This window comes from Rhinoderma darwinii, chromosome 1, assembly GCF_050947455.1.
Source record: "Rhinoderma darwinii isolate aRhiDar2 chromosome 1, aRhiDar2.hap1, whole genome shotgun sequence".
Classification (NCBI taxonomy): domain Eukaryota; kingdom Metazoa; phylum Chordata; class Amphibia; order Anura; family Rhinodermatidae; genus Rhinoderma; species Rhinoderma darwinii.
The window spans coordinates 276,785,603-276,809,458 of record NC_134687.1 but is presented as its reverse complement, the minus strand read 5'-3'; the positions used below and the strand labels follow the sequence as shown (position 1 = coordinate 276,809,458).

General features: G+C 42.0%; 1 protein-coding gene across 1 annotated transcript in view; it reads left to right on the top strand.

The window, feature by feature from the left end:
• PTPRS (protein tyrosine phosphatase receptor type S) overlaps positions 1-23,856 on the top strand; it is a 523,802-nt gene that overhangs the window by 149,932 nt on the left and 350,014 nt on the right. Inside the window, exons 4-5 of the mRNA XM_075864303.1 lie at positions 1,009-1,150; positions 5,173-5,361. Of these exons, the coding sequence (XP_075720418.1) occupies positions 1,009-1,150; positions 5,173-5,361 (331 nt within the window). The remainder of the gene's footprint in view (positions 1-1,008; positions 1,151-5,172; positions 5,362-23,856) is intronic.

The window sequence follows — 23,856 nt, the reverse complement described above, 5'->3', positions numbered from 1 at the left end:
CTATATTGTACATGATGTGATCGGCGCTGTAATGTAGATTACAGCAGTGTTTTTTTATTTAGAAAAACGATAATTTTTGACGGAGCTATGACCTATATTAGCTTTATGCTAATGAGTTTCTCAATGGATAACTGGGCGTGTTTTCCTTTTGGCCAAGTGGGCGTTGTACAGAGGCGTGTATGACACTGACCAATCCGCGTCATACACTTCTCTCCATTCAGTTACACTGCACATAGCGATATAGCTATATCGCTATGTGCAGCCACATAAACACACTATAACATTACTGCAGTGTCCTGACAATGAATAGACATTACCTCCAGCCAGGACGGGATGTGTATTCAGAATCCTGACCACTTCTCTGCACTTCTCTGTGATTTACAGCACAGCGAGATCTCGCTGTAAATAACAGTTTACAGCGTAATCTCGCAAGACTACGCCTGCTATGCTGTAAATCACAGAGAAGTTCAGAGAAGTAGTCAGGATTCTGAATACACATCACGTCCTGGCTGGAGGTAATGTATATTCACTGTCCGGACACTTGAGTATCGTTAGTTTATGTGTATGTGGCTGCATATAGTGTTCTAGTAAGAACATTATTGCAGCGTAAATGAAAGGAGAGAAGTGTATGACTCTGATTGGTCAGCGTCATACACTTCTCTCCACAACGCCCACTTGGTCAAAAAGTAAAACACGCCCAGTTGTCCATTGAGAAACTCATTAGCATAAAGCTAATATAAGTCATAACTCAGTCAAAAATGATCGTTTTTCTAAATAAAAAACACTGCTGTAATCTACATTTCAGCGCCGATCATATCATGTACAATATAGGCCACTTATAATGTGGTGACAGAGCCTCTTTAACAAACGACTTAATCAAGAACAAAGAAATGTATCCTTTTTTTTTTATAAAGGGAATGTCGGTAGAACAAATGTTTTACTTGAGCTCATTAAGTAATTTTCTCTTCTAACGAAAATGTCAACATTTAAACAATTTTTGTCCCCTAGACCATAGAGTTTGACGAGGGAGCTGGTGCAGTTCTACGAATTCAGCCTCTACGGACGCCACGAGATGAAAATGTGTATGAATGCGTTGCTCTGAACATTCTTGGTGAATCTACAGTCAGTGCCAAACTTACTGTCTTGAGAGGTAAAGAAACCGCATATGACTGATAATATTGCTTTCTAGTTTGTGGGAATATTATCTGAAAACGTGTTTATTTTTTTTAATAAAAATGTGTATACGTATGTTTGGTGCAACTTTCTTATTCCATTTTTTTAAAATAATTTTTTCTTTTTGAGATACAGCTGCTTTGCATCCTGTATACAGAGCAGCTGTATCATGCACTAAAACTTGTATCTGTCAGATTAGCGGGACTGACGGGTTCAGTGAAAGCGGGTCCTTCGTATCTCTGAAACACAGGATTGAGTGGTTACCGATTTACCGCGAAGTTCATAACTTACATGTGATCAATAACAGGTTGATCCTGCATGGCAGAAATACGGAAGCCCAGTTGACACTGAACCAGTCAGTGCCGCTGACCTGATGAATTCGGGTCTCGGCGCAAGATACAGCTGCTCTTTATACAGGATATAAAGCAGCTGTATCTCAAAAAGAAAAAATAATTTTTAATAAAATGGAATAAGAAAGTTGCACCCAACACACTGATACATATTTTTATTTAATAAAAAACTTTTTCAAAGGTGTACATAGGTTTTAATTCGCATATGCCTGTCCTAAATACCGATTACCCTGAAATCATACTGATTGTTTGTAAATCGTTTTCACAATGTTCAAAGACAATAAAAAAAATACAGTTGTATCGAGTGAAATATTCCCTATTAGGGGCCCCCCTTTATGTGCCAAATCGGACAGCCGCTTAGTAAGAGCAGCTCCCGCTTTGGTGGACCCGGCTTGTCAACACATTACATGGACAGCCATACGTTCACTTTCAGCAGCTGCAGGGAAAATGTGTTGTTGGCCGTAGCTGCCCCAAGCAATAATAGCTGATTGCCGGGCAGAGATGGAATAGTGAAGCTGGAACCTTTCTAAAAAGGGATTGTCTATAAAACAACCCTCGGGCACTACCTTGCTACTTTCTGATATTATCAAGGCAGTCCACTGTGTTTCAGAGAGTTATGGCTCATGCACATGGCCATATTACAGGTATGTACCAGAGATGTATATTTAGTTCATAATACTAAGCCTATTACAAGCCTATTAGGCTCCGTCGACGGAGCCTAATAGGCTTGCTGTCAGTATATAACTGACAGGTCTACTACACTGCACTATGTAGGAAGTGCAGTGTATTAGAATAGCGATCAGGGCTTGATGCCTTCAAGCCCCCTAGTGGGACAAAAAAAGGTTAAAAAAAGGTTTGTAAAAAAGTATAAAAATAAAAGTTTCAAGATAAAAAAACAACAACCGCCTTTTTTAGGAAAAAACTGAAAACATTAAAAAAGTATACATATTTGATATCGCCGTGTCTGTAATGACCCAAACAAATGATCAAATAAAATAAAAAACAATTCTAGTCGCTGTTTTTTTAGGTCACCACCACTCCCAAAACATCGATCAAAAAGTCGCATGTACCCCAAAATTGTACCAATAAAAATTACAGCCCGTCCCGCAAAAAAACAAGACCTCCCACAGCTTTTTTGACTGGGCAAATAAAAGTTATGGCTCTCAATATGGTGACACAAAAAAAGAAATGATTAAAAAAAAAAATCATTGCCCAAACACAGTAAAACACAAAAAAAATGACAGTACATATGGTATCGCTGTAATCATATTGACCCTCTGAATAAAGTAAAAATGTTTATAGCGCACAGTGAACACTGAAAAAAAACAAAAAAAGAGACCATAGCACATTTGCTGGTTTTTGGTCGCCTTGCTTGCCAAAAAAAAGGAATAAAATGTACCCCAAACGATCTAGAAGCCAAATGGCGCTCCCTCCCTTCTGAGCCCTACAACATGCCCAAACAGCAGTTTACTCCCACATATATGGCATTCCCATATCCGGGTGAACCCACTTTACAGTTTGAAGTATTTGTCTGCAGTGACACAAACTGGGCACAACATATTGTGCACTAAAATGGAATATCAGTGGAAAATTGCAATTTTCACTTTGCACCATCCGCTGCGCTTTCATTTCTAATAGAACCTGTGGGTCAAAATTCTTACGACACCCCTTAAAAATGCCTTGAGGGGTGCAGTTTCCAAAATGGGGGTCACTACTTGGGGGTTTGTTTTACTCTTTGACCTCAGAGCCATGCAATTGTGGGCCAATGCTACGAAAATCACCAAAATAGGCCTTAAATACTCTTTCAATCCTAAGCCCTGACATATGTCCAGGCAAATGACAAATGCCTTGAGGGTTGTAGTCTCCAAAATGGGGTCACTTCTCAGGGTTTTCCACTGTACTCTGGTACCTAGGGGCGCTCTACAAATGCGACATGGCACTCGAAAACCAATCCAGCAAAATCTGCGCTCTAAAAGCTAAATGCCGCTCCTTCCAATTTGAGCTCTCCCATGTGCCCAAACAGCAGTTTAGAACCACACATGGGTTATTGCCATACTCCGGAGAAATTTAGTAACAAATTGTGTGCTGTTTTTTCTCCTATTACTCCTTGTGAAAAGAAAAAATTCGGAGAAAATCGACATATTTTTTTGAAAAACGAAATTTTTCATTTCCACTGCCTGATTCTAATAAAATCTATGAAACACCTGTGGGGTTAAAATGCTCACTATACACCTAGATGAATGTCCTCAGGGGTGTAGTTTCCAAAATGGAGTCACTTTTAGGGTGTTTCCTCTGTACTAGTACCTCAGGGGCTCTGCAAATGCGACATGGCGCAAAAAAACAATCAAGAAAGTTCACATGCCAAATACTGCTCCTTCCTTTCTGAGCACTGCTGTGTATCGAAACAGCAGTTATGACCACATATAGGGTATCGCCGCAAAAATAGCTTTAGAAGCGTTGGGGTGCTTTTTCTCCATCATTCCTTGTGAAAATTAAAACATTCAACATTTTATGGGAAAAAAAATTTGATTTTCAATTTCATGTCCTAATTCTGCTAAATTCAGCAAAAAACCTGTGGGTTGAAAAATTTTCACTATTCCCCTTGATAAATTTCTTGAGGGGTGTAATTTGCCTCATGGGGTCACTCTTGTGGGGTTTCCACTGTTTTGGTCCCTCAGGGGCTTTGCATATGCGACATGGCGCCGAAAACCAGTACAGCAAAATTTGAGCTCAAAGTCCAATGGTGCTCCTGACTTTCTAAGCCCTGGGTCCAAAAAGCAGTTTATTACCACATATGTGGTATTGCCGGGCTCAGAAGAGTTTGCTTTACAATGGTTGGGGTGCTTTTTCTCCTTTTATCTATTGTAAAAATGAAAAAATTTGAGAAAACAACATTTTATTAGAAAAAAAAATAGATTTTCATTTTCACTGCCTAATTCCAATAAATTCAGCAAAAAAACATGTGGGGTCAAAATGCTTACTATACCCCTAGATGAATTTCTTGTGGGTTGTAGTTTGCCAAATGGTGTCTTTTTGTGGGTGGTTCCACTGTTTTGGCACCACAAGAAAGTGAAGTCAGGTGATCCTGCTGGACCGGAATATGAGGTCAGGGTCAACCCCAGAGCCAGAGTCCCACTAGTATAGGCTCTGCTCCGGAACTCTGGGGAAGCCCTGAAATCACTGTCCATATAAGGACAGTAATGTCAGGGGCAAGCCCAGAGCCGGAGTCCCGTCCTGGGACTCCCATCTGTGCTCCTGACATCACTGTCCATATATAGACCGTGGTGTCAGGGGTTTTCCCAGCCGGAGTCCTGGAGCAGAGCTGCGTCTAGCACTCTGACTGGGATTCCAGCTCTGCTCCTGACATCACTGTGATGTGTGATGTCAGGGGCTTCCTCCGAGCAGGAGTCCCGGAGTAGAGCGCTAGTATAATCTCTGCTCTGGGACGTCCTGAAGGAGAGCCGGCTCCCTCCTCTCCCGAGGGCGCTACGGTGCCCCGCAGGCCGCATATGGCAGCCTCAGGGAATGCATGCGGCCCATGTGTTTGAAACCCCTGATCTAACGGATAGTAGTATGAATAAAAATGGTTTTGGTGCTAATATTCTAACATAGACTGGTTTTCTCAATATTTAATGATCTTTTTGTACAGAGGACCAACTGCCCCCTGGCTTTCCAAACATTGATATGGGACCACAGCTCAAGGTTGTAGAGCGTACAAGAACAGCTACTATGTTGTGTGCAGCCAGTGGAAATCCAGATCCAGAAATAACCTGGTTCAAAGACTTTCTCCCGGTAGATCCTGCATCTAGTAGCGGAAGAATCAAACAACTAAGATCGGGTAAGCGGAAAAATAGTACTAGGAATGCAGAATAGAACAGACAATGTTGAATTCTAAACAATGCATATCTATTCCTTTATCTAACCTTATAATTTAGTAGATAGTTGTTCTTATTGGCTGTATGTTCTTTCAATACTCTCTATATATTAATTTGTAATAAAAGAAAATACATAATTGAATAAAAATTATAGTAATCTCAAATTGTTAATGTCGAAATGATTATTATTTTTTTACTATGATCGCTCTCTGATTTGATCAACATTGATATCCTACAAGCTTCTCCGATAAGCCTAATTTATTTGTCAATGTAATACTTCTAGTACAGTGGTTCCTCAAGTCACAATAGCACCAGATTATATTATTCTCAATTTACAATGTTCTTTCCTGGATCATTTTAACTTGAAACCACATTCAATTTACAATGCCACAGACCTGCATGCGATTGGCTAGGAGATTCAGCCTATTGGCATGGGCATTTTACTGATAAAACTGCAAATTAGAGCATCACATTGCAAGCAAGTAGAGTCAATCAGTGGTAGCTTTTTTTTTTTTTTACTGTAGTGCATGGCTGTGTTTATAGCGCCTATCTGCAATACAGTACTCTGTACTTGTACTACATGTACTATACTACTCTGTACTTGTACTACATGTACTATACTACTCTGTAATTGTACTACATGTACTGTACTACTCTGTACTTGTACTACATGTACTATACTACTCTGTACTTGTACTACATGTACTGTACTGCTCTCGACCTGTATTACGTGTGCTGTTCTGCTCTCTACCTGTATTACGTGTGCTGTTCTGCTCTCTACCTGTACTACGTGTGCTGTTCTGCTCTCTACCTGTACTACGTGTGCTGTTCTGCTCTCTACCTGTACTACGTGTGCTGTTCTGCTCTCTACCTGTACTACGTGTGCTGTTCTGCTCTCTACCTGTACTACGTGTGCTGTTCTGCTCTCTACCTGTACTACGTGTGCTGTTCTGCTCTCTACCTGTACTACGTGTGCTGCTCTGCTCTCTACCTGTACTACGTGTGCTGCTCTGCTCTCTACCTGTACTACGTGTGCTGCTCTGCTCTCTACCTGTACTACGTGTGCTGCTCTGCTCTCTACCTGTACTACGTGTGCTGCTCTGCTCTCTACCTGTACTACGTGTGCTGCTCTGCTCTCTACCTGTACTACGTGTGCTGCTCTGCTCTCTACCTGTACTACGTGTGCTGCTCTGCTCTCTACCTGTACTACGTGTGCTGCTCTGCTCTCTACCTGTACTACGTGTGCTGCTCTGCTCTCTACCTGTACTACGTGTGCTGCTCTGCTCTCTACCTGTACTACGTGTGCTGCTCTGCTCTCTACCTGTACTACGTGTGCTGCTCTGCTCTCTACCTGTACTACGTGTGCTGCTCTGCTCTCTACCTGTACTACGTGTGCTGCTCTGCTCTCTACCTGTACTACGTGTGCTGCTCTGCTCTCTACCTGTACTACGTGTGCTGCTCTGCTCTCTACCTGTACTACGTGTGCTGCTCTGCTCTCTACCTGTACTACGTGTGCTGCTCTGCTTTCTCTGTGCTACATGTGCTTTATTTCTCCCTACCTGTGCTGCATATACTGTACTGCTTTCTACTTGTACAACATGGTTTTTACTACTCTCTACCTGTGCTGCACATACTGTACTGCTTTCTACCTGTACTACATGTACTGTGCTGTACGCCACCTGTACTACATGTTCTTTACTTCTCTCTACCTGTACTAATGTGCTACATGTACTGTACTGCTCTTTACTTGCACTACATGTGCTGTACTTCTCTCTACCTGTTCTACATGTGTTATACTACTCTCTACATGTGCTAAATGTACGGTACTGCTATCTACCTGGACTACGTGTACTGTACTGCTGTCTACATGTACTGTACTGCTCTCTACCTGTGCTACATGTGCTGTACAGCTCTCTACTTGTACTACATGTACTGTACAGCTCTCTACTTGTACTACGTGTACTGTACAGCTCTCTACCTGTACTACGTGTACTGGGCTGCTCTCAACCTGTACTACGTGTACTGGGCTGCTCTCTACCTGTACTAAGTGTACTGGGCTGCTCTCTACCTGTACTACGTGTACTGGGCTGCTCTCTACCTGTACTACGTGTACTGGGCTGCTCTCTACCTGTACTACGTGTACTGGGCTGCTCACTACCTGTACTGGGCTGCTCACTACCTGTACTGGGCTGCTCACTACCTGTACTGGGCTGCTCACTACCTGTACTGGGCTGCTCACTACCTGTACTGGGCTGCTCACTACCTGTACTGGGCTGCTCACTACCTGTACTGGGCTGCTCACTACCTGTACTGGGCTGCTCACTACCTGTACTGGGCTGCTCACTACCTGTACTGGGCTGCTCACTACCTGTACTGGGCTGCTCACTACCTGTACTGGGCTGCTCACTACCTGTACTGGGCTGCTCACTACCTGTACTGGGCTGCTCACTACCTGTACTGGGCTGCTCACTACCTGTACTGGGCTGCTCACTACCTGTACTGGGCTGCTCACTACCTGTACTGGGCTGCTCTCTACCTGTACTGGGCTGCTCTCTACCTGTACTGGGCTGCTCTCTACCTGTACTGGGCTGCTCTCTACCTGTACTGGGCTGCTCTCTACCTGTACTGGGCTGCTCTCTACCTGTACTGGGCTGCTCTCTACCTGTACTGGGCTGCTCTCTACCTGTACTGGGCTGCTCTCTACCTGTACTGGGCTGCTCTCTACCTGTACTGGGCTGCTCTCTACCTGTACTGGGCTGCTCTCTACCTGTACTGGGCTGCTCTCTACCTGTACTGGGCTGCTCTCTACCTGTACTGGGCTGCTCTCTACCTGTACTGGGCTGCTCTCTACCTGTACTGGGCTGCTCTCTACCTGTACTGGGCTGCTCTCTACCTGTACTGGGCTGCTCTCTACCTGTACTGGGCTGCTCTCTACCTGCGCTGCGTGTACTGGGCTGCTCTCTACCTGCGCTACGTGTACTGGGCTGCGCTCTACCTGCGCTACGTGTACTGGGCTGCGCTCTACCTGCGCTACGTGTACTGGGCTGCGCTACGTGTACTGGGCTGCGCTCTACCTGCGCTACGTGTACTGGGCTGCGCTCTACCTGCGCTACGTGTACTGGGCTGCGCTCTACCTGCGCTACGTGTACTGGGCTGCGCTCTACCTGCGCTACGTGTACTGGGCTGCGCTCTACCTGCGCTACGTGTACTGGGCTGCGCTCTACCTGCGCTACGTGTACTGGGCTGCGCTCTACCTGCGCTACGTGTACTGGGCTGCGCTCTACCTGCGCTACGTGTACTGGGCTGCGCTCTACCTGCGCTACGTGTACTGGGCTGCGCTCTACCTGCGCTACGTGTACTGGGCTGCGCTCTACCTGCGCTACGTGTACTGGGCTGCGCTCTACCTGCGCTACGTGTACTGGGCTGCGCTCTACCTGCGCTACGTGTACTGGGCTGCGCTCTACCTGCGCTACGTGTACTGGGCTGCGCTCTACCTGCGCTACGTGTACTGGGCTGCGCTCTACCTGCGCTACGTGTACTGGGCTGCGCTCTACCTGCGCTACGTGTACTGGGCTGCGCTCTACCTGCGCTACGTGTACTGGGCTGCGCTCTACCTGCGCTACGTGTACTGGGCTGCGCTCTACCTGCGCTACGTGTACTGGGCTGCGCTCTACCTGCGCTACGTGTACTGGGCTGCGCTCTACCTGCGCTACGTGTACTGGGCTGCGCTCTACCTGCGCTACGTGTACTGGGCTGCGCTCTACCTGCGCTACGTGTACTGTGCTGCGCTCTACCTGCGATACATGTACTGCTCTCTACCCGTACTACATGTACTGGGCTGCTCTCTACCCGCACTACATGTTCTGTGCTGCTATCTACCCGTATAACATGTATTGTACTACTCTCTACCTGTATAACATGTATTGTACTACTCTCTACCTTTGATACACGTACTGTACTGCTCTTTACCTGTACAAGGACCAGAAGCTCCTTTGGACACCAGGTGATGGCGGCTCCATTTTATTATAACTGTATACTGTACAGGACCCTGTAGAAGCTTTTGCCCTTTACATAAAGTGACTCTCCAGCTTCCAGCAGCTTTTTCAGACCTCTTGGAGGCTTGGGAACCAATTACTAGTTTTCGGTAGATTATAGTCTCAATTGACAATAACTGCAAGTCTTCCCAGAACAAATTCATATAGTAAAATGAGGGACCACTGTCTGTATAATATATATTTGCATGTATGTCATCTTTAGTCTGGAGATTTTGTATCTCCGTGTCTGAATGCTTTTGGATTTGTATAAATGTGTTTCCTAGGACATTAGAACATGGCGGTGAATCTACAGTAATACGCCAAACTGTAGAAAAACAGACATGTACCGCACATCTACTATATATGTAAATTTTGCTTCAGCAGCAATAATGTAAACCTAAACATGAGGTTATTTTTTTTAAACATTTTTATCAAACTGCATAAGCCCACTTGCCACTTCACGGCGACCTCTTTTAAGTGGGTCCCCACTCTTTTGTGCTGTATCTCATTGCAACTAATGCCGCCACAACAATGCACATGCGGGAGGTGCAACTCGGGATCCCAACGGCACTCATGCTGCCAGGCTAAGCCACCTTGGCTCTGGTTGTAATTCGATACTACACCTAATAGAGTGGGGACCCACTTAAAAGAGGTTGCTGTGAAGCGGCAAGTTTGATCAAAATGTAAACCAAGGACCTTATGTTTATAAATTTTGTTCAGGCCTCGTTAACATCTGCGTTGTAGTCAATGGGCTTCGTTGGGTACCGGTGGTGTCCGTCGTACAACTCAACCGGCGCTTCTGGTATTTCCGTTCTGCTGCTCTGGAGGAGCAGAACATTGTAAATACCAATGCAGATGTGTACCAGGCCTTAGCAGGAGTAGATCAATGTATATAAAGTGAATGTGCACTCCATGGCTGTTTTTCTACAGTTTGGCTAATGTACAGTAATGATGATTATTAGTCATGCAAATGTTCTTGTCCTGAAGAATGATGACCCAGACTCCAAGAGAAAAGTCTGGGAGCCAGGATTTTTTAAAAGCATATTCGCATTTTGTAAGAATATTTGCATAGATAAGACACCCATGAGCCCTGACAGGTCCGCTTTAAAAAAGTGCAAGCTCACATCAAAGGCCTTTCCTTATGCCGGCTCCATTTATTATGAATTATATTTCAATGTCATTTTAAATGCTTTCTCTATTGTTAAAATAATTTAGCAAACTTTACTTATTGTACACTTTTCCACATCTGGATTTCTGGTTTATGCTTTCCTTCTGTTTTTTCTTCCCCTTAATTAATATTTTCTCCTAAGGTGGACCCAAACCAGTGTATGTGTAAAATATACAAATGCAATGTATACATGTCTTTTGTGCAGTATTATCCATGTAGTATGGGTTAAGGCTATGTTTTCCTCAGCGTTGGAGGCTCCCTTAGGAGCCTCCATCGCAGATCCGGTGAGAAATGGCAGAAAAAATAGTGCAGACTAGTTTTTCCAGTAAAACTACGGACAGCATGACGGAAACATGGTGGAACGCATTAATGTTAACATTGGTGTCCATCATGCGACAGATCCATCTACCGTTATTATTGCTCTATTTCTATGACCGAGTAGAAGAACGGAAATGGCAACACACATGTGAACAGAGCCTTAGATGCAAAAAGGTGACCATATTTAATGTAAATATTAAAATTTTATATCTCATGTCGATATTTCTCACAAATTACAATAACTTATTGTGCATTTAAAAAATATAAGAAAATTAGTAAATCTGATCAAATTTGCACTTCTCAGAACCAGTTAAAGCTTGGGATAATATGCTTGTGCAGGTGCTAAAATACAAGAATGTAGAAGATATGTATACACATTTAGAAACCTTTTTATTGAATAGTCTATGTACAGGGAAATCTTTTATACATAGCTGATAATGATAAAGTAACTATTGTCCAGAAGCCGCTAGCATTCATTACTTTAGAAGTGGAGTTGATAATGGTAGAAAGAAATCCAATTCTATATTACATTAAAGTAAGGGACGATAACGTTAAAGCGTATATTGAAGTGACAGATCCGCTTTAAAATCATTCATATATTTAAATGAATAAAAAAAATAAACATTCAGAAAAGTAAAAAAACAACCTTGATTTCCATAAATTAATTTCATATACAACCATTAACCGCTTCTCATGCTCGGTGCCTTGTGTAATGGGATAGTTTATACAGTGTCCCATGCCTGATTGCTAATGTTACATTTACTGCCCGTTGCCTGGAGATCAGTGGCTATGACTGAAAGGTCAAGACTTTCTATTGATCTGTAAATATGCGGCACAGAATAAGCATTAAAAAAAGTAAAGCTCAAGCTTATTTGATTTAGGAATAAAATATAATTAGAGCTATTCCTGATTTATGTACAAAGAGGTGTGTTACTGTAAGAAGGTTGATATAAAAAAAAAAAAATACAATTGAACATCTCCTGTAGTATATGACATTTCATACATTATTAGTTTGTATACTATCGTCAAAATCAGACCACAAATTAAACTTGCTTCCCATAAAGCTGAAGTAGAGCTGTGGACAATGTAATTTATATCTTTGTTGTAAGCATCACGCAATATGCAAATAATACACAGCTCCATCTTTGCAATACAACTTACTATCCGGAAACGTAGCTATATAGGGTGCAGAGGTTGCAATCATGCCTGGGCAATGTTGCCTTCCATCTGTCACATAGGAGGACAGCAGGACTGTAAATGGCGAGCAATAGGTGGGTAGCTCCTTTACAGATCCAGGACACTCACAGGTAACTCAAGTGAGTGCAAGGCAACTAAATTTCCATGATACCAGTGTCTGCCTAGTTCCACCAGAGCAGATTTGTATGCTATTCTCGGTTTGTGTAAAGTTTGGTGACCACCTACTGGCTAGTAACTGGTCCCAGACTGCTTACAAAAGACAATATATTTAAGGAATTCTGTCACTGTGAGAGACCCCTTTAATTTATAACATCTAATAGATGTCTATCGAAATATAAGTCAGCAACCGCCGAGTGCTCTCCTGTACCTCTGTTCAGCGAGCTACAGCAAATTGCACACACTATGTAAAATGGGCTGCTTCTTTAGGTGCCATGGATGCATCCACATGGTTCACGCCATTTACAAAAGCGTGCACAATGTTGAGACTCCCTAAATAGGGGTTCAGGAGGGCACCCTCATTTTTCTGATATATGTTTTACGTTTAAGGGGTCTACCATGGTCACACAAGCGGACAACTCAGGGATTTGTATCTCCAAGTTACTATTTCATTTAGGCAGAAATGCTCTCTAAGGCCACATCCAGACCTAAAAAGATTATTGCTTCTACACCACAAATACTGCGCTATTGATTCCGTCAAAACAGAATCCTGTCACAACGGTGACAAACGGAAACCATTAGCAAAGTTTCCGTCACCATTGATGTCAATGGTAATGCGAATGGAAGCTTAGGTTTCCGTTTGCCTTTCCGTTGCAGGGTTAACCCGACGGAATCCTCTGATGGAACCCCTCAGCGGAAGGGCAACGGTGATGTGAGCAGGCCCTAATACAACCCCATCCACACATAGCAGAAATAATCTGTGTGGAAATCCGAGCATGCTGCAGGTTTTAATGCTTACAGAAATTCTTCTGATTTTTTTATTTTATTTTTTTTAAAACAAACACACTTTGCAATGCATACAGTAAAATATGTGCCAAAAAAGGTCTTCCACGTGTAGCGCTAATGATAGAACAGGCTTGAAGGAACACTGGAGATATACCTTTTGATAACAGTAGGGATTCTGTGTGGTTATGTGCTATAAATAGAAACTTTGCAGCAACCACCTGACATCTACTTACTGACTGTGCCCACTGGCAGATTCAAATGTGTCAGCCCCTTTGATGCTTTATCCTGGCAAAATACAGTATGTTCCCTTTAATCTGGCAGCAAGTTTCTTCCCTTTTATCTGGCACATGTTTATTATCCAATATTGTTAAGGTAAAGTGAAGAACGTTTTACTAAAATGTTTGTCTTTGTAGCCCTTGGTATAACAATAGAGTACCTAGATTTGAGATTTGGTTATGAAGTTCAAGGGCCAATTGACTTGATTGTAACAAGGTCTCTTTTCTGTTTGATCGAAAAAAAAGGCAAGAATTCATACTTATTGGACATTACCAGCATTGTTATTCTTTTTCACAAGCAACCTCCTGCATAAAAATCGATTGATCTTTATGATGACCACATCAGGGGTCACCAACCTTACTTGAGAGCACACTACTGTAAATAATCCAGCTACCCAGATTCTTCTTCAAAACATGTTCATCTTCATTGTTTTTCTTCATTCTACAAAGCAACATAATTGGCCCTTCTTCTTCATAAAGTCCAAGATGGTTACTCAATCTGTGTATTCCCCCACAAATAAAGTATGTCTTATTATCTGTAGCGACTTTGTGACTTTGGTGTAATTTTGTAAGGTGACTGTATGTACTTAGTCCACTTGTGGTAGTAACTTTTTTGCTCTCGTTCCTCCTTTAAAGAGGCTCTGTCACCACATTATAAGTGCCCTGTCTCCTACATAATGTGATCGACGCTGTAATGTAGATAACAGCAGTGGTTTTTATTTTGAAAAACGATCATTTTTGAGCAATTTTAGATTTATGCTAATTAGTTTCTCAATAGACAACTGGGCGTGTTTTTACTTTTTACCAACTGGGCGTTGTAAAAAGAAGTGTATGAGGCTGACCAATCCGCATCATAGACTTCTCATTGTTCCAGCCCATTGTTAGTGTGATTGTGCAGTGAAAGAAGCTGGGCTGGAACAATGAGAAGTGTATGACGCTGATTGGTCAGTCTCATACACTTCTCTGTACAACGGCCAGTTGGTAACAAGTAAAAACACGCCCAGTTGGTAAAAAAGTAAAAACAAGCCCAGTTGGTCATTAAGAAACGAATTCGCATAAATCTAAAATTGCTCATAACTTGCTCAAAAATGATCGTTTTTAACAAAAAACAAAAATAACAAAAAACACGTTATCTACATTACAGCGCCGATCAGATTATGTAGGAGATAGGGCACTTATATTCTGGTGACAGAGCCTCTTTAAGACAGCTTGTTCCAGTTCCTCCTTTGTTTCCCTTAAAGGGTTATTCCACTTAGTATGATTTTCTATTCAGTAAACAAGTAAATGAAACAAACTTTTCTAATATACAGTTATTTACAATTCTTCCTACATCAGTGTGGTTGCCTGTGTAAAAATAAAAAAATGGTATAGCCCATGGATTAGTCCATAGTAAACTCATCCATTACGGAGTTGAAAAAAAACAGGGTGACAATCACACATCATGTGGCCTCTGGCATTCAAGTAACACTACCCGGATGTCTAAGAGAGTATTTCTACTTTCAGAAGTGCCTGAGAGCATCATGCCTGTCTTTGTAGGTGTAGAAGTACCTCCCGGACTCCTCTATGTTTTGTTTTTTTAAAAGATAACTTTATTAACAACATCACCCAGAGGCAGGCAGCCATGTTATACAAGTAAATACACACACAGTGAAGTAGTATTTAATCATTTTTCCACCATTAGTCCTATTTACTTAACCCGTGGATGTGTCATTTATGTTGTCCCAGCACGTACACATGTATGTCATATAACCCTGTTGCCGACTGAATGCTTCAGGTGTTTTTGTGGGGGGGGGGGGGGGTCACATGACTGATGCCGTATTTATTCCTATATCATTAACCCATGAATGCATTGAACAGAACTAACCTGTGGGCTATACTATTCTACTGTTAAGAGACAGGGGTCTACTACACTGGTATAAGAAACAGGATTTCTAATATAGCTATACCATAAACCTCTGATTTCCTGTTTTATATATAAGTGTATTTAAAATAAATAAATAAAACGAACAATCCTTTCAGCCATCTCAGTCTGCAGATTGCCATATTCTTCTTTCGCTGTGTAGTAGAATGCGATTCACCTCCGCCACCAAATAACCTTTCTGCTTTTGGCTTCATCCTGATGCTTAACTACTCCTACTCCTCTCCGCATCCTAGACAAACCCTCATTGTGAATTACTGTATGCCAGATTAATGGAATCTTACTGTATGTATATATGTGTATATATATATATATATATATATATATATATATATATATATATATATATCCATGTAGACCTTTTTCTTCTTAGTCGGCATGCAATTTGTAGGGTGCTGTAGTCCGGCCATTTGTATTCACGATGCTGATATAGTAAATTATTGTATAGACCCGGGACACATTCAACGCCTTTGATGATAATTGGACTTTGTTTTTAATGGTTTACTGCATCCGTTGTATTGGCCACAGTCCATATGGCATGTAGCAGTAATTTTCTTTAAAATCTCAATTAAAAACAATAAAAAAAGAACTGCAAAGTCACAACACTATAAAATACTATTGTTGGTGGTTGAAGGGCAGTGAATTTTTGGGAATTAATGGTGTATAGGAGAGACTATTATTAACTTTAGTAATAACAAGCTTCTAAATGTTTAAAGTTCTTCCCAACTCAGACATTTATGGCATAACCACAGGCTATGCCATAAATCTCTGATAGATGCGGGTCCCACCTCTGGGACCTGCACCTACATCGAGAACGGGGGTCGATCAACCACTTTTTCGCATGGTGAGACAGCCACTGCCTGCCGATTTCAGTAAGGGGAGATGGTGCAGAGCATGTGTGTGTGTCTCTTTTTTTTAATGTTCTATGAGAGTTATGGAAACAGCAAATCAAGCATTGGGACCTGCAAAGCAGGGCGGCACCTGTTCTCTATATAGGAGCTGGGACCCTCATATATCAGACATGTATGGCATATTCTGTGGATATGACATAAATATCTGAGTTGGGAATAACGCTTTAAGGCTAGGGCACAGATCGCACAGCCAAAGATCGGTGTGATATTGCAGTCTCGCGCTGGCTGCATCGCAGCAATGAAAGTGAATGTGGCTACGTTGTGACCTACAGGTTGCCGCGACCGAACGAAATCTAAATTTGCCTATCACAACGTGGCAACACTCACTTTCATTACTGCGATGTAGCCAGCGCGATACTATGATAACACAGCAATCAAGTTGCCAAAGTCCTCGTGTAGCCCTAGCCTAATATTTTCTGTGTTTCAGGGGGCTGTTATAGGGAAAGAGATGAGTTTTGTGTGTGTGTGTGTGTTTATAATGTCAATGATAAATTCAATTTAGCATTTTATATTAACTGACTGCTTTATTATGTAATTTGAGAATTTAAAAGAATACAATGTATTTAATCATATATGAAATTCTCGTTACATGCGTTGTCTTTAACACCGTAATAAATGGTTAACTTTTTTTTTTCTTTTCCTTTGTTTCACTCTTTTTAACAGAGACTTTTGGTAAGTTGGTAAATAAACCATAGACCCAACTAAAGCCAATGTACCCTGAACTAATTCTAACAAGCTTTAGCAACGCATGCTTTGCCTATAATACTAACACCCTAAATGGCTGCATTACAAATAGCAAAACAAACCCCTTCTAACTAACATAATAACACTTAATACATGTGTTGATCTATTCCTTTCCCTATTAACTTTGGAATTGCCCATTTACTGGATCATCTAGAAATCTTTACCACATATTGGTGAAATGTCTTCCACTTGTTTGGGATGGGAGATTTAAGAATGAAATAGTATGAGTTTCCTTTGCATTCTAACCCCTTTAGTTTCTGTGAGCGTTTATTGGCTACATTTTAGAGAGCTACTTTTAAGAGCGATTTCTCCATTATTGTCACTATAAATGTCATAAGTAAACCACCAACTTTATAGCTTCATTTTTAAAAGAATGCATGATATAAAATATAGATGTTGGTAGGATTGCCATTAAAGGATTTGAGCTGTAAATCAATACATTTAATCTAATCAATATTTGATTCCGTGAAAACCCCTAAGGGGCAGAATATTGTCCCTTCATATCCAAAGGGTTAATAGTAGTCAAAAGGTACAATCTTTTTTTTAGCCCTTTGCTATAATTGTTTACGAAGACTATACTGGATTCATTTTAATGAGTCCGGCATATTCCTGATTAGAGTGCACTCGGCCTCTTCATATTTGACAGGCTGTATAAACCTGTGTACAGCATCAATGAAATGTGAGGAGGGTGGGGGATTTGGTTTAGGCCTCCTTTACATGCACGTTTTCATGGCGTTTTTTGGTGGTAGTTTTTATTTTGAAACATTTTAAATATGCATTTTTTTCTGGTGTTTTTCCAAGTCCTATAGAGCCTATGGGAAAACACCAGGAAAAAGCTATAACAAGAGCATGCTGCAAAAAATAAATAAAAAAAAGCTGCTAAACCCAAAAACGCCACCAAAATGCCACAAATCACAACTCTCTGTATGTAGCCTTTTCAATATTTTACTATAGACTTTAGAGTAATATCTTGCCACAGCGTGTTTTTACCGCAAAAAGCGCACCCAAACTCTGCCTTAATTATGTATTTCTAACAGACATGCCTGTGTAATAGTCATTATTTAGTTGACTCATCAAATTATGAAAACCTTCCAATACGATGCCCCCTACCATTCATTTTTTTTATTTTAGTACTGTACATCCTAACTCTTATTTTTACAATGTTTCTGCGTTTATCTCTTTTATTTTGCCTGTTAGTTTCACCCCAGCTAGCGGTACTTTTTTAAATTCCTCCAGTCTGATGAAAATTTTCTTCTACTACTCCCTATCCAGTATACAATAGTTGTCACAAGTTAGTAGATAACTGATGTTTAAGGCTGCGTTTCACCTCTGCGTCAGGGCTCCATTCCGACGTTCCGTCAAAATTTTCCATTGGAACGGAGCCCTGACTGACACAAACGGAAACCAGAGGTTTCAATGGTGACGGATCCAATGCCAATTGTTTGTCTCCGTTGTGCAGGGGTTCCGTCGTTTTGACGGAATCATTAGCGTAGTCGACTACGCTATTGATTCCGTCACAACGACGGAACCCCTGCACAACGGAGACAAACGGAAACCATTGGTACCGAATCCGTCACCATTAAAATAAGTGGTGATGGAAACGGAAATCTCTGGTTTCCGTTTGTGTCAGTCAGGGCTCCGTTCCGATGGAAAACTCTGATGGAACATCGGAATGGAGCCCTGACGCAGATGTGAACGCATCCTATTATAGGGGTTGTCTCATACAATGTAAATAAAGCTTAGTTATGGTATACTTTGTAAGAAACTTTGTGTTTTCTATATCAGTTTTTCTATAAGCAGGACAGCTTTCTCATGTATCAGTGTAGGTAAGGCCCTGTTCAAAACTTTTGCTGCAACTTTTTCTTATTTTTAAGCCAAAAGCAGATGTGGACCCCCTTGGGATATCCAAGGACTTATTCTGATTGCCAATTTTGGAGTTGGGAAGGAATTTTTTCCCTAAGAGGAATACTTGCTTTTGCCCCGTGGGGATTTTTGCCTTCCTCTGGATCAACATTGCAGGAGAATAAGTTGAATTGGATGGATTTATGTCTTTTTTTCAGCCTTACAAACTGTTACTATGTAAAATGCTAAATGTAAACTGAGCCTAAAGTCTGCTAGCCATATTTTTTTAACAGATAGCAGACTGACCCATTCATTTCTATGGGGCCATGCACACATCAGTTTATTTTGCGGATCCGTGTTTTTCTGTTCCGCAAATTATAGTACAGGTTCTTTCCTGTCTGTTTTTGCAGATCGGTCTACCCCATTCTAGTCTATGGGTAGGTTTAAAAAAGATTTCCCTGTCCGTTTTTTTGCGAATTGGTTGCAAGACAATGACAGGGCAGGGCGATTCTCCCTCCTTTCGTTTTTTCTGCTGTCCGTGAAATACGTAAGACACACGGATGCAATACGGACACAAATACGGAGAAAAGATGTGTAGTGAACACGGAAACCATACAGACCTCAAAACGGGCACTGCATGAGGCCTTAAAGTCCAGACAGGAGTCCAGATTATTAAGCTCACAGAATTGCCTAAGCTAGATACATTCACTGACAGCAAGCAAATGTATTGAACATTGTGAAGAATCAAACCACAAAGTATATTAGAACGTGGCATAATGTTTCATTAAATGGGTTGTCTAATCATAGAGAAGCCCGCTGCGGCGATCCCATTCCATCTCTGTAGACCCTTGGCGAACAGCTGATCTCATCCGAAGAAATGTAGTATTATATGGATGGCTGAATCGATGAATGGCCGTCCATGTAATACATGGACAGCTCGAGTCTGCTAGAGCCGCTGTGTCACGAACTAGGGGTATGTGGATCCACTAGGCCGCTCTGCCGTAGCGGAGAGGCAGCTGACCAACTCCATCTATGCAAAGTCTATGGAAGGAGTGTAGCACAAGGGTACCTGGGATAGTCAAGATGGTAGCAAGGGCTCTGGCACAGATGGGGCTAGATGTCGCGGGTTGTGCCAGACGTGGCGGATAGTATCCGGGATGGCAGATGACACCGGACGTGGTGTATTCCAGCAGGCGAGGCAAGGCATGGCTCCGATACTAAACAGGCTCAGGAACGAAACGCAACACGGAATACAGACGATAGGAGGCAGGGCACGGGAACAATGGGTGCAGGAAAACACTAAGGGACCGTTTGCAATACAAACATGGGAAAAGTACAACAACGCTCAGGCAAGGAGTGGAAGGGTGGAGCGCCTCTTATAATCCAGGATGAACAGGGGTTAATTAGGGAACTTTAACATGTGCGCGCACCTTAGCACAAAATAGGGCCGGGCGGCCGCGAGTTCTGGCGTCTTCTAGGAGGGAGACGCTGTTGGGATGCCAACGGTCTGTGGTCGCGGCCGCCGCAAACTAAGGACCACGGCCGTGACAGTTACCCCCCCCCCCCTTTTGCCCCCTCCTCTTGGGGGACTTCCTTCTGAGGGTACGAGCATTGAAGTTCTCTTCTCAGGACCAAGCCCTCTCCAGTACACTAGATCTTCCTCCTACTCTCTTATAGTCCAGAATCTCCTTTACCTCGAACACATCAGACGAACCGCTGGGAGCAACTGCAGACCTAGGAGCCTTACTGAAATGGTTCAGAACCATAGGCTTAAGGAGTAGGAGGCAACCGAGGTTTATAGGATGCAGGGTTAATCTATTGCAGAACTTTGAAAGGACCGAGGAACCTGGGAGCGTATTTGTGAGAGGGTATCTTAAGACTAATGTTTCTCGAGGATAGCCAGACCTTGACTCCAGGAGAAAACTGAGGAGGAACTTTTCTCCTTTTATCGGCATGCTTTTTCATGCGGTCCAATGCTTGGAGGATCGCAGACTTGGGTACCAGCAGCCAATTCTTTTTTTTTTTAGGACTTTTATTCACATGTGGTAGCAAACTGAGTCATGGCTGGCACAGGAAAAGGAACTCGAGGATGCTGGCTGTACACAATGTAGAAAGGAGCCGAGGCAGTATACTCACTTGTGTGATTTATTGTACGAGAATTCCGCCCAAGGCAGAAGTTGCACCCAATTGTCGTGTTGGGCAGAAACGAAATGACGGAAATAGTTCTCCAAAATTTGATTTGGTTCTCTGCACTTGACCATTGGACTGTGGGTGATAGATGTAAAACTGGACTCTTCTGCCTAACAGGTTGCACAGAGATCTCCAGAACTTGGATGTAATCTGTACTCCCCGGTCCGAGACATTATGCAGAGGAAGTCCGTGCAGGCGAAGAGCAGACGGGAGACCAGTCAGTGGTACAAAATGTGCCATTTTAGAGAAACGATCCACTACCACCCAGATTGTAGTACATCCAGCAAAAGGAGGAAGGTCAGTGATGAAGTCCATAGCAATATGCTGCCAATGGGGCATCAGGAACAGGCAGGGGTAGTAGCAGACCAGCAGGTTTGGATTGGGTAGATTTGTTCGAGGCACAGTTCATACACGATGAGACCTAGTTCGCAACATCACCAGGCAGAGTGGGCCACCAATAGTAATGAGCTATCAAGTCCTGTGTCTTATGGACACCAGAGTGCCCAGCTAGTTTAGAGTTGTGGCCCCAGCAAAGAATTCTCTTCCTGTCAGCAGGGCGGACAAAAGCCTTTCCAGACGGAATGTCTCTGATTTGCAGGGGGTTATCCGTAATAATCCTAGAAGTATCTATGATGTATTGAGGAGTCTCCTCAGAGTCATTGGTTTAGAAGGAGCGAGACAGGGCGTCTGCCTCAACATTCTTGTCTGCAGGACGGAAATGAAGCAAAAACGGAAATCGGGCAAAGAATAACGACCATCCGGCTTGGCGTGGATTTAACCGTTGAGCCGACTGTAGGTATGTAAGGGTTCTTGTGGTCTGTATAGATTATAATAGGATGGATAGCACCCTCCAGCAAGTGTCTCCACTCCTCTAAGGCCAACTTGATGGCCAGCAATTCCCGATCCCCGATGGAATAGTTGCGTTCTGCTGGAGAGAATTATTTTGAGAGGAAGCCACAAGCCAACATCTTGCTTTTTAAATTCTTTTGGCATATTAGTGCTCCCGTACCTACGGAAGAGGCGTCCACCTCCAGAAGGAATTGCCGAGAAGCATCCGGGTGATGGAGAACAGATGCTGAGGTAAAAGCGCTCTTTAGATCAGAAAACTCTGATTCTGCCTCCGGAGGCCAAACCTTGACATTCATTCCCTTATCAAGAGTAGCTTGTTCTATCTCCTGAACTCTCACATTTTCCTAATTGAAATCTGTAGTGCAGTGCCCAGTAGATTTGAGATATTTTTAAAGTTTGGTGGTATTTCTTACCCCTGAATCTTGAGCTTAAAGTTATTTTGGAAATCATTCAGACCTCCCTTTTGAACATGTGAGTCAGGCCCCGAATAGAAAGTTCTTATGTGTCTCCTGGTCTTGTGTCTGCCTTTGTAAAGAATCATGTTTTAAAAACATATTTACATAAACATTACATAGAAACTGTATACCTTTCAAATAGTTATCGTCAATGCAAGCATTTTGTATTTGATGTTATGATACAGAACCATTATGTTCCAGACATACTGTATGTAAGAAATGGCGTCTGTTTTTAAAGCTTCCTGGTTCATCAATCTCCCTTCCTTATGGCAGATCTTCCACCAATTGTGGATGGGCAAACTATTGTTGTTTTTTTTAAAATATATATGAACACAACTGTTCCCTAAACTATAGATGCTCACTCTAAAATCCTCTTCCCAAAGCAGTTTATATCCTAAATTCCCTGCTTTATTAACTATAGCTTTTTCCTATTAGTTTACTATATGCAAATGTGTAGAATAATATTACCAATAGCTTTGCATCAGTGATGTTTAATGTAAAATTGCTACATTCGTTTTTTTTTTTACATTTTAAATAAAATAGGTAGTTTTAGGCTATGTTCACACAGAGTTTTTTGACGCGGAAACCGCGCCAAAAAAACTCGTCAAAAACGGCCCGAAAATACCTCCCATTGATTTCAATGGGAAGCGGAGGCATCTTTTTCCCACGAGCGGTAAAACCACCTCGCTGGAAAAAGAAGCGACTTGCCCTATCTTCGGGCGTTTACGCCTCTGACCTCCCATTGATTTCAATGGGAGGCAGAGAAAGCGTATTTCACGGCGTTTTATGCCCGTGTCGCTCAATGGCCGCGGGCGAAAAACGCAGCGAAAATCAGCGTGCAGGGAGAGGAAAATCTGCCTCAAACTTCCAAACTGAATTTTGAGGCAGAAATTCTGCCTGCAAAAAACGCTGTATGAACATAGCCTTATATTTACCCTATACAAAAAAAAATATATATATATATATATATTTATATTTATTACTGTTGCTGTTTTACTGGAATTTTTTCCAATACATTTTACTTGAGTGTTTGCAATCGACAGGTTCTCTCTGACCGAATCTCGGTGCATTAGTTCCACTCGATATGCGACTTAGAAACTGACATTTGTAGCACAAGATTATTGAAAATTAACTAAATAGGTTGTGCAAGTGCATTTTGAAATAATGGTTAAGTAGCCATTTGCTATTAAAGATCTATTTTTGGGCTTTGTCTGATATCTATAAAACTGATGTGTTGCTTTACTGCTGACATGAACGTGTCCCAGTCATATAAAATGTATATAAGGGGACCACCTCATCTATCATGATGTTTTTTTAAACAATAAATTATATAATCAAAAATGTGATTAATAGAATTTCTTCTAAAAGTTATTAGTGATTTTAAAGTACAACAGGATAGCCACAAATTCCTTGTTCTCACCAGAATAATCTATCCATGGCAGTCTGTAATCTGGATGTTATTTGTGGTCAGAAAAGGATGTTGGCAACGTAATGTGGTATTTACATATTCTTTGGTTGCTCTTTGGAGAAACTTGTGTTGTATCTGTTTTGGCCAGAGAAATAGACATTAATCTAAGGTCCTTAAAGAGGCTCCGTCACCACATTATAAATGGCC